A 12,387-nucleotide genomic window follows, 5' to 3' on the forward strand; every position below is an offset into this window, starting at 1 on the left:
TGTTCTAGTTTTGTGTATTTTTGACTCATTTATATTATCCTTATGTGTGTTTTTATTGTTGTTGGCAGTTGTTGGCAGTTTTCAGTCATTTGTGTGCTATACATTTTATTTTGTGTAGTCTTGTACTTGTTTTGGGTTTTTTTGAGTTGTTAATGTTATCTTTTTGTGAATTTATGCTGTTATTTTGTGTGCTTTTTAAAAAAAAAAACATTTTGTGTGCTTATTATTCAGTTTGTGTGTTTTTGGAGCCATCGCTGGTCTTTTTCTGTATTTCTGTTGTTGTGTGTTTTTGGAGTCATTGCTGAGTAATTTGTGTATTATTCTTGTCATTTTGTGTAATTTTCTGTCGACTCCCTCTTAACTTTCTTTAACTCATCGAGGGAACGACACATGACTGTGAGGAAGAAAAGAGGATATAAAGAGGGTTGCCAGGTTGGGTTTATTGTGTTTTAAGGAGGCAGTTTAGACGAGACTTTGGTGGCTTTCTGATGGTTTTCATCTCTATCTGCAAACCGTGTGTGTGAGACGCTACAAACAAAGAAGACAAACGTTGTCATTTAACCATGGCCTCCTGCTTCAGTGATGGTGATGCTGTGATTTAAAGGAGAGAAGAAGAAACTAGCGCTGCTTCCAGGTTATGGTCGTTTCTGACTAAACTGGATTCACATGAGGCTTGGTTTGTCCAACGTGGTCCCTGCTGTGTGCACATATTTAAACTTTGTATTTTTTATAAAATAAATCTTTTTTCTGGAGGTGTACAGGATGGAACGTGGCCTGTATGAACGCACAGGATGCTAACGGCCCTTTGTCTCCTCCTCCTGGTCCCGTTACATTCACAGTTCAGATAAATTGTGCTTTAGTGACTCTAACAACAGTCTAACGCTCAGTCCTCATCGCTCAGCTCCTCCGCTGTGGCTTTCTCAGGGATGGCCCCCAGGCTGTGGCGGCCCCTGGACTCAGACCCTGACGACCCACCTGTGGCTCCTCCTCCTTTGCTCAGGTTCGAGGTTAGCGCTGCGTAGTGGATCTGCTTCAGGTTCTCCTGAACTTCACTCCTGGAGTGTTTCAGCAGATCGGCCTGGCCCTGAGGACACAGCACCAAGAGTTAGGGCTCAGAGTTAGGAGTTAGGGTTAGGGGTTAGGGTTTGGGTTAGGGATGAGGGTTTGGGTTAGAGTTTGGAGGTTAGAGGTTAGGGGTTAGGGTTTAGGGTCAGGGATGAGGGTTAGAGGTTAGGGTTCAGAATTCGAGGTTAGGGTTTAGGGTTCAGGGTTCAGGGTTTAGGGTCAGGGATGAGGGTTAGAGGTTAGGGTTAAGGGTTCAGGGTTCGGGGTTAGGGATAAGGGTTAGGGGTTAGGGTTCAGGGTTAAGGGTTAGGGGTTAGGGATAAAGGTTAGGGGTTAGGGTTCAGGGTTAAGGGTTAGGGGTTAGGGTTTAGGGTTAGGGATGAGGGTTAGGGGTTAGGGTTAAGGGTTAGGAGTTAGGGTTTAGGGTCAGGGATGAGGGTTAGGGGTTAGGGTTAAGGGTTAGGGGTTAGGGTTCAGGGTTAGGGTTTAGGGTCAGGGATGAGGGTTAGGGGTTAGGGTTAAGGGTTCAGGGTTCAGGGTTAGGGGTTAGGGGTTAGGGATGAGGGTTAGAGGTTAGGGGTTAGGGTTAAGGGTTCAGGGTGAGGGCTTTAGATTTCCTTTCTCAGATAATCCCACACACGCCCCCGCTAACGTTAGCGACATCACTAGACTTTACCTTTACGAACGGTTCGCTTTACTCTTAGATTACATCTAGATAAGCAGATGTCTAGATCGATGTCTAGGTATTTATATGTGTATACAACAGATGTCTAGATAGGTAGATATCTACATATAGATAAACATGTAGATGTATGATATCTCGATAAATATGTCTAGTTATTTAGAGGTCTATATGATAGTTGTCTTGAGAGGTATGTCTACATAAAGATAGACATCTAGATGTATGATGCCTAGATAGGCTGTTGTCTAGATAGATAAATGTCTGGCTATTTAGACATCTACATGAGAGATGTCTAGATATCGATAGAAATCTAGATATATGATGTATAGATAGAAACATGTCTAGATATTTAGATGTCCACGTGGGTAAATGTCCTTACTGTAGTACTTTGATCCTTAAATACTAAACAATAGTACTTTGTTCCCTAAATACTATACTGAAGTACTTTGTTTCTTAAATACTAGACTGTAGTACTGTGTTCCTTAATTACTAGACTGTAGTATTTGTTTCTTAAATACTAGACTGTAGTACTGTGTTCCTTAAATACTAGACAATAGTACTTTGTTTCTTAAATACTAGACTGTAGTACTTTGATCCTTAAATACTAGACAATAGTACTTTGTTTCTTAAATACTAGACTGTAGTACTTTGATCCTTAAATACTAGACAATAGTACTTTGTTTCTTAAATACTAGACTGTAGTACTTTGTTTCTTAAATACTAGACTGTAGTACTTTGTTTCTTAAATACTAGACTGTAGTACTTTGATCCTTAAATACTAGACAATAGTACTTTGTTTCTTAAATACTAGACTGTAGTACTTTGATCCTTAAATACTAGACAATAGTACTTTGTTTCTTAAATACTAGACTGTAGTACTTTGTTTCTTAAATACTAGACTGTAGTACTTTGTTTCTTAAATACTAGACTGTAGTACTTTGTTTCTTAAATACTAGACTGTTTTACTTTGTTTCTTAAATACTAGACTGTAGTACTGTGTTCCTTAATTACTAGACTGTAGTATTTGTTTCTTAAATACTAGACTGTAGTACTGTGTTCCTTAAATACTAGACTGTAGTATTTTGTTTCTTAAATACTAGACTGTAGTACTGTGTTCCTTAAATACTAGACTGTAGTATTTTGTTTCTTAAATACTAGACTGTAGTACTGTGTTCCTTAAATACTAGACTGTAGTGCTTTGTTTCTTAAATACTAGACTGTAGTACTGTGTTCCTTAAATACTAGACTGTAGTACTGTGTTCCTTAAATACTAGACTGCAGTACTTTGTTTCTTAAATACTAGACTGTAGTACTTTGTTTCTTAAATACTAGACTGTAATACTGTGTTCCTTAAATACTAGACTGTAGTACTGTGTTTCTTAAATACTAGACTGTAGTACTGTGTTCCTTAAATACTAGACTGTAGTACTTTGTTTCTTAAATACTAGACTGTAGTACTTTGTTTCTTAAATACTAGACTGCAGTACCTTGTTTCTTAAATACTAGATTGTTGTACGTTGTTTCTTAAATACTAGACTGTAGTACTGTGTTCCTTAAATACTAGACTGTAGTACTGTGTTTCTTAAATACTAGACTGTAGTACTCTGTTTCTTAAATACTAAACTGTAGTACTGTGTTTCTTAAATACTATACTGAAGTACTTCTACTTTAATACTAGACTGTAGTACTTTGTTTCTTAAATACTAGACTGTAGTACTTTGTTTCTTAAATACTAGACTGTAGTACTTTGTTTCTTAAATACTAGACTGTAGTACTTTGTTTCTTAAATACTAGACTGTAGTACTTTGTTTCTTAAATACTAGACTGTAGTACTTTGTTTCTTAAATACTAGACTGTAGTACTTTGTTTCTTAAATACTAGACTGTAGTACTTTGTTTCTTAAATACTAGACTGTAGTACTTTGTTTCTTAAATACTAGACTGTAGTACTTTGTTTCTTAAATACTAGACTGTAATACTGTGTTCCTTAAATACTAGACTGTAGTACTGTGTTTCTTAAATACTAGACTGTAGTACTGTGTTCCTTAAATACTAGACTGTAGTACTTTGTTTCTTAAATACTAGACTGTAGTACTTTGTTTCTTAAATACTAGACTGCAGTACCTTGTTTCTTAAATACTAGATTGTTGTACGTTGTTTCTTAAATACTAGACTGTAGTACTGTGTTCCTTAAATACTAGACTGTAGTACTGTGTTTCTTAAATACTAGACTGTAGTACTCTGTTTCTTAAATACTAAACTGTAGTACTGTGTTTCTTAAATACTATACTGAAGTACTTTGTTTCTTAAATACTAGACTGAAGTACTTTGTTTCTTAAATACTAGACTGTAGTACTTTGTTTCTTAAATACTAGACTGTAGTACTGTGTTCCTTAAATACTAGACTGTAGTACTTTGTTTCTTAAATACTAGACTGTAGTACTTTGTTTCTTAAATACTAGACTGTAGTACTTTGTTTCTTAAATACTAGACTGTAGTACTTTGTTTCTTAAATACTAGACTGTAGTACTTTGTTTCTTAAATACTAGACTGTAGTACTGTGTTTCTTAAATACTAGACTGTAGTACTTTGTTTCTTAAATACTAGACTGTAGTACTTTGTTTCTTAAATACTAGACTGTAGTACTTTGTTTCTTAAATACTAGACTGTAGTACTTTGTTTCTTAAATACTAGACTGTAGTACTTTGTTTCTTAAATACTAGACTGTAGTACTGTGTTTGGCCACTACCTTCAGGATGGTGATGTTCCAGGTAAAACTTTCCACTGCTTTGTGAAGTTTACGTCCCTTTAGTCCTTCTTTCACAGCCAGATCGTGCAGGTTCTCGTGGAACTCCATCGCTGCAAAAGAACAACAAAAACTCATATCAGGCTGAGTTGTGTAACAGCGGTGTGTGTAGTGTGTGTAATGTGTGTAGCGTTGTCGAGCTGAGATTAAGGTTGGTGTGTGTCTTCTTCTGTGGAGGCTCAGAGGGAAACGTTGAAAGCACTAGGATTCATTTCAGAAGCTGCTGCAGAGAGGCTAACACGCTAACCAGCGCTAACGTCTCTGCCTGGATCCCTCACAAGGTAAGATGTGACCTTTATTTTCCTCAAACCTCTGACACTAAGTTATGTAATCATGTGTGTATTTAGTATCAGATGAAACGTCATGTACGGTACCAGTTTATACATGATATGTTTACTGTATGCAAGAGAACCGTGGCAAGATTTATTACCAAAAATAATACATGGGGAGTGAAAGTAACTAGTAACGTTGGTAACAATTGAAGTTTTATACATAAAGGTTGACATTACACTGTCATTATTATGACATGACACCTGTCATTAGCATGAATACGGTGTCATGAAGGCTGTCATTAATTGTAGTTCTTTACCCTACCAAACCTAAGCTCACGTGATGCTCCACCTCGCCCAAAACAATGCCAACATAGCTCCAAATTTGTACAAAACTTCGTGTTACCATAAATTTTACTTTGAGTAATATTTAGTTGATCTACTTTGCACTTGTACTTGAGTATTTTATGTATGACTTACTTGTACTTGTACACATTTTCAATCAAGTAACAGTACTTCTACTTGAGTAGATATATCAGTACTCTGAATAGTGCAATCATATCCATAGCTGCAACACAAAATGTTCCTATTCACGATCAGAATGACAATCAGAATCATTTATTAATGGCCACACAACAGAGTTGGTGGAATTAGTTTTCAGTACAGCACGTTATGCTTTCGTCTCCTGTGTCAGTTACATACAGTACATAGTTACGTACTATACATACAGACAGTTAAACAATGCAATATTACAAGATATAAGTTACTTTAAGTATTTCTTTAGTGTCATTATTGCAATGGGGAAAAAAAACTGACAAAGATTTGTAGCTCCTCCCACAGGGCATGAGTGTGAAAAGGTGGTGAACAGGGTGTGTGTGGTCTGAGGTTAGTGCTCATTGTGTGACGCGTCTGTGATACAATGTCTTTATGGATGGGAGTGTGTGGCCAGTGATTTTGGATGATTTGTTGATTATACGTTGGAGTTTTATGCGTGAATGACAGTACAAGTTTCCGTACTAGACTATTACTGATGATGTGAGGAAACTCTCAAATATGGCTGTGTAAAACTGAAGCAGGATGTTGTGTCTGACTCTGAACTTTTTGAGCAGTCTTTAATTGGCTTTTTGTAGGAATTATCTGCACGCGGCTTCTATTTGAATGTGTTATTGACGTGTGTACCGAGGAATATGAAGGAGTCTGTGATGGCTATGGCTTTGGAGATGATGATGGAAAGGGCTGTTTTGGTTGTGGGTGAACAAGAGAAGTTCCTTAGTGTTTGATGTGTTGGGCTGAAGGTTATTGTTGTGACACCATGTGACGCTTGGGTGACTTGGGCACTCGGGATGTAACGATTCACTCACTCAACTCCTGATACGATTCGATACGATTCGATTCACGATACTGGGTTCACGATACAATTCTCTCACGATTTATTTTACAAAATGGGACTGTAGACAAATGATGACTGAAAAATATTCCTTATAAATAATACTGTTCTATTTTCCTTTTATTTTTCATTGTCAAAATAATCCCTTGATAAACTATTCAAAACAATGCAATTTAACTAAAAATGAATCTTGAATGAAATAAATAAAGGAATAATACAAATGAAGAAGAAGCCTATTAATTTAAATTCTGGTTCTATAATAAACAATGCAAAACTACATAATAGTTTTTTTTCTTTTTAAAAGTGCAACTGAAAATGTATTTTATGGCTTAACAATTGGACTTAAAAAAAAAAAAAAAAAAAACAGTCTGCACTGTATTTACGTCAGATATTTGTTTGGACCAGCAGAGGGCGTTGGTAACCCAGTGGTCGGTTGGCATGCAGATATTATAGCAGTGAAGAAGAGATGCTATGCTAGCAGACAGAGCTAATAGAAAAATGTGACTTTTACAGATATTCACGTAATATTACTGATATTCTTTCGGTGCTAAAGGGGTAAGGAATCATTTATCAACATGTTTGAGTAGTAGACGGCCAGAAAGAAAGTAGTAGGAGATTCCGCCCGCCGCCAACACTTCTGGACAAGAGAAGGATAAATATATATAGCACCCTCTGCTGTTTAAAAAAAGTACTGCGATTCAATTTTCACAGTATCGATGTGAACCGTGATACCTATGAATCGATTTTTAACTGCCTTATGATTAATTGTTACATCGCTACTGGGCACGATAATGGTTTTCATTATTGTCAGTGATGAGTCCAATTATTGTTGTTGTCTGCGTATTTAAGGATGGATACTGAGTTGTGTGAAGATGTGAGCATGTTTGTCTTGAGGGGGAACAACCAGGGCTATAGGACACACCCCTGAGGTGCTGATGGTCAGGGGCCACTCAGGGGCCAACCCTTTGTGTCCTCTCAGTCAGGAAGCTCCTAATCCAGAGGCATAAAGAGATGTCAATGTTAATGTCCATGAGTTTACTACAGAAGTTTACTGGGTCGATAGTGTTGAAGGCGAAGCTAAAATCAATAAACAGAACATGGGCGTAGGTGTGAGAGGACTCTAGATGGTGGAGTATCCTGTGAAGAGCCAGGTTGACTGCATCGTCATCAGACCTATTGGCCCCGTACGCAAACTGTGAACTGTCAATTAGGGGCGTGGTGATTATTATCAGGTGAGAGAGAATGATGTGTTCAAATGATTTCATGAGGACAGATGCGAGGGCCATTGGTCTATAGTCATTGAGACATGATATTTTAGTGCTTTTTGGTTCCGGAATAATAATAGAGTCCTTGAAGCATTTGGTCCCGTGCACTGTCAGAGGGAGCTGTTGAAGATGTTGGTGTATATTGGGGCTAGCTGGTGGACATTCATTGATGAGTAGTTTCACGTACCCTCTGCAATATTCTTATGTACCCCTCAAGGAACACTCACCCCTGGTTGGGAATCAATGTCTTTAGGCTTTGAGTGGGACTATAAGTAAAGAGCAGAGATGAGACACAGAGCAGAGGCTCAGAGCAGACGAATGTGACACTGCATTGCTGTGGATTAGCATCACTGTCTCTGAGGAGCTTTGCCCTCTGCTAGATCCCCCCCCCCCACTGCCTCCTACTACCCCCCACCCTCCCCCCGCATGAGTGAAGACATGTTTAACGTTAACATAGTTTTACAGCTGCTTCTGTAACACCACAGCAACAGGCAACACACGTCCACACACGCACACACATACATATACACAAGCACACATGCGCACGAACACGCACAAAAGCACACATGCACAAGCACACGAACACACATACACACACACGCACACGCACACACACACACACACACACACACACACACACACACACACACACACACACACACACACACACGTGCAGCATCCTTCTCCACAGGAAACTCCCTCCCATGACACGCACATTTCCGCTCAAAGCTTTGAAATCAACCAGAGAGGGTCGGAGCCCGTCGTCGGTGTTGCCATAGAAACGTGTGCATGAGAGAGGATGAGGAGGGAGAGGGCGAGCGAGTGAGCGGAACTAAATTACCATACTAGGTGTGGACTGGTGTGTTTGAGAACAGCTGAAGGAGAACCAGTACTTTGCCACACCCCAAAAAAACCTCCCAGTCTTATCACATGCATTATCTGGCAACCCAACGCAACTGCTTCCAATATCTGTCACGCACACACTTACAAACACACATCAATGAGTGGTTCTCCAGGTTGCCTAGCAACACATCAGAGTCCTGCAGGGAAGGAAAGGGGGAGCTCCTTCTCACTGATCTCCATGAGGTGATGCTGTGCTGACTGCTGCTAACCAATAACTGACGACTCGTTACCGCCATTGTTTGAGGCGGAAGATCAAAGAGCGATTGATGATGTAATCAGTCGGGTTCCACGGGAGGGGAATTAATCACCTCTCATGACACGACAAGATACAATTAAAAAAAGACAAGGTGTGACAAACGATAGATGTGGCAAGAAAAGACTTGGAAAATACATCAAGAAAAGACTCAACACGACTATACGACACAGGACAAGATAGATGTGACAAGACGATACAACGTGTTGTGACTAGGGCTGAATTTATGAACCAAAATTCATATTTTTCCTCAAAATTGCGATATACGATATAAAACTCAATAATTTTAATTCAAACTAGGAAAGACCGGTATTCACAAGGCAAATATATATTTGGCAATTGAAAATTGGAAAAATTGGCAAAAATAACAACCTGTATCTAGATTTGTTCTTTTTACTAATTAAATTGAAATTAATAATGCAGGAAAAACAGAAGACTGACCTCGACCGTAAATACGACCTTGAGGTCACACATTGAAAGGAAATGTTGTTCAATGGTACCAGTCTGAGCACTGTATCTCAATTTGTGACCAAGTTAAAGGGATTTTTTTTTTGTTTTTGTTTTTGCAATCGAAAATTGCCAGATACAATAAAGTCTTACCAGAAAGACAATTGTGGGCTACATTTGCTGATAAAAAAATGCCATGCAGGCTAAAAGAACATCACAATACTTTAAAAATGGTAAAAAAAAACAAAAAACAAACGTGTGCGTATATTACAACAATGGGCAACTAGTGGCCCCCAACAGTAAACGACAGCAAAAAATACACAAAATGACTACAAAAACACAAATTAGCAGAGAAATACACAAAAGAACCACACAATTATTTAGGACAACAAAATATACGAAAGGAGAAAAAAATGCTCAATGGGACAACAAAAATAAGTAAGAGAACAACAAAAATACACAAACAAAACCTACAAAAACGTACAAACAAATGGAAAAATATGCAAAAGAACAACAAAATTACACAAAGGAACACAAAAAGAGAAACAATGCACAATAAGACAACAGAAATACAAAAAAGTACAAACAAACAAAAGGAAAAAATACACAATGGCAAAACAAAAATCCAAGAACATACATACCAAGAAATACACAAAACGACTCAGAAAGAAATCCAAAAATACCCAATAAAAAAAACCCTACAAAAATACATAGGACAAGAAAATACATAAAAGGGAGTAAAAAACACACATTTGGACTTTTATTAACAAACAGCTGCACAATATGAGCCATTTTTGTCTTTTTCTCCTCTAAGGGACAGCATGTGTGAGTGAGTTCTGTAGTGTCAGTGATCATCTAACTGAGCTTTTCATGCTGTTCTGAGAAGTAGAAAAATCAGTGACTCCTAAAACAAGTATTTTAATACAAAATAAGCTATAAAATAAAAAAATATATTGATACAAGTAATATTGCAGTTTTCTATATCAGCAAAATAGAAAACTGGATATATCTGGAATCTCAATATATTGCCCAGGCCTCGTCGCGACAAGTCGATACTATGCATCAGGATAAGACACGATGCGACAAAATGATACGACACAGGACAAGATACTTTCTTAGTCCCACAACGGAGGAATGTGGTCGTTACTCATTACAGCAGCAAAAAAATACAAATGAAGGCGAAGAGGAAAAAAACAACAACAAAGAACAGCAGGAGAGCCACAGAATACACACATTTAATAAACATACATCATAGCCTTGAATTGTAGCAGAACAACGTTCTATGCTAACAGTTTTACATCCTCGGAGACTTTGAACCTATTTGATACGACCCAGGAGTCAAATTAAAGAAAGGTACAATAACGTCATCAACCTAAGCAAAGGTTAAACCTGCTGCGTCACAACGCTCACACCCCCACACCCCCACACACACACACACACACACACACACACACACACACACACACACACACACAGTGTTATTAGTCTGATCCCTTAGCTCAGGCACATTTCTCATTTGTAACTCTGTAATTTACAGTAATGGGACTTTGGGGCGAGGGAAACACTATTATTGAAGCATCTGATGGGAAATCTGCTGCCACGACTCTATTATTAACCTTAGTTTTATCACAAACACACGTAACTCCACACATGCACACGCACGTGCACACACGCAGCTGGGATAGAAATTGTGGCCATTTTGAATGACAAATAAACCAAAGGTTGGATTTTATCAGCGTGTTGTTCCATCTGTTGTGTCCCAGTTTGTGATTGTTGGTCATATGACGAAGCTTTGATCTGTGGTTCCTCCACTTCAACCTCAAACCAATAACTAATCAATAAGAAAGTGTCTGTCAGACATTACACTAAGGCTGGAATTTACTGTTAATATATGAATGAATATCTTCTCAGGTTGAGTTGGTTTATTGTTTTTACGGGCGACCGTGGCTCAGGTGGTAGTGGGTCGTCCTCTGATCGAGAGGTTGGGGGTTCGATCCCAGTACCTGACTATGTGTCGAAGTGTCCTTGGGCAAGACACTGAACCCTAAGTTGCTCCCAGTGGTCGACTAGCGCCTTACATGGCAGTCCTGTCCCACTGGTGTGTGAATGTGAGAGTGATTGGGTGAATGAGCTGATATGTAAAGCGCTTTGAGACTGTTTCAGTGTGGTGATAAAGCTCTATATAAATCATGTCCATTTACCATTTACAACTTAACTGATCTGGGATGGATGACACTAGTACTGGTAATTTAGGTTTATATTTTAACAACTTTTTTTAATTTAATTGTTTTTAGGGATGCACAAAATTTGCATAAAAAGCCACATTCTGCCTTCGGTTTAGTGAGTTAAAAGCAAGGCCGAATAGTAGCGTGTGATGCATTCAAACAACGTGCAGTGATTTAGTCAGAAAAGTGTGTGTTTGTTGCAGCAGCAGCAGCAGCAACAGCAGCTCCTCCTTTCCACACACAAACACAGCCAGACTCTCTCCTTACCGCTCTCCGTTGTCCGGAGTGCTAACAGAGGATGTGTGTAAACAATGGGTCCATGGTTCCAAACAGTGACTCCCAACACGATCGGCAGCAGAAAAAGTAGTGCAATTTGTATTTACATATATGGCAATAAAGTATAATATATACTCTATATTAAACCACAGTTTTGTTTTAGCTGTAAGATAGTTGGAGAAGGAGGAGCTCACATTCTAGGAGGCGTGTTAGGTGACGTCACCTGCCAACGTGGGCAAAATCCATCTGTCCCGTTTAAAGCTGACTTTTTACAAAATGTGGAATAACAAGGGAGGAAACAGAACTTTTTACACTCTGTCCTGCTGAATAAGGTTAAAGGGTTTTTAATTTTGACTAGCTTTCCACGACCCACCCAGTACAGGTCTGCCAACCACTTTTGGGTCCCGACCCACCAGTTGAGAATCATTGTTCTAGGCTATTTATGCACTATTAAAAAAAATAGTGAAAAACTTAACAACCACATTTGTTATTCCGTATTCAGCCAAGCATTTGCATTTTATTCGGCTTTGGCCACACGATTTCATTTCGGTGAATCCCGAATAGCGAGAAAAAAAAAAAGAAAAAAAAAACAAAAAAAAAAGTTATTTATTAGGCCCGAGCGCCACAAGCTGGTGAAGGGCCTCTTGCTCTCGTAGTGGCCTCACTACAAGGGAAGGGGCGGAGCCTATGTGAACGCTACGTGCCCGTCACTGACCAGGGACCCTTGTCATGTCGTAGGCATGTCCCTGCGCTTATAGTTTATGGTACTCAAAAAGGTGAAAACATTGGTATTGTGCTGGAATATTATTT

At 38.6% G+C, this 12,387-nt stretch overlaps 1 protein-coding gene across 1 annotated transcript in view; it reads right to left on the reverse strand.

The window, feature by feature from the left end:
- Window positions 1-420: 420 nt before the first annotated feature.
- plcl2 (phospholipase C like 2) overlaps window positions 421-12,387 on the reverse strand; it is a 71,800-nt gene continuing 59,833 nt past the window's right edge. Inside the window, exons 6-7 of the mRNA XM_028470626.1 lie at window positions 4,496-4,605; window positions 421-1,084 (exon numbers count right to left, since the gene is read on the reverse strand). Coding sequence (XP_028326427.1) covers window positions 884-1,084; window positions 4,496-4,605 — 311 coding nt within the window. The 3' untranslated portion in view covers window positions 421-883. The remainder of the gene's footprint in view (window positions 1,085-4,495; window positions 4,606-12,387) is intronic.

This window comes from Gouania willdenowi, chromosome 16 (genome assembly GCF_900634775.1).
Source record: "Gouania willdenowi chromosome 16, fGouWil2.1, whole genome shotgun sequence".
In the NCBI taxonomy this organism is placed as follows: Eukaryota; Metazoa; Chordata; class Actinopteri; order Blenniiformes; family Gobiesocidae; genus Gouania; species Gouania willdenowi.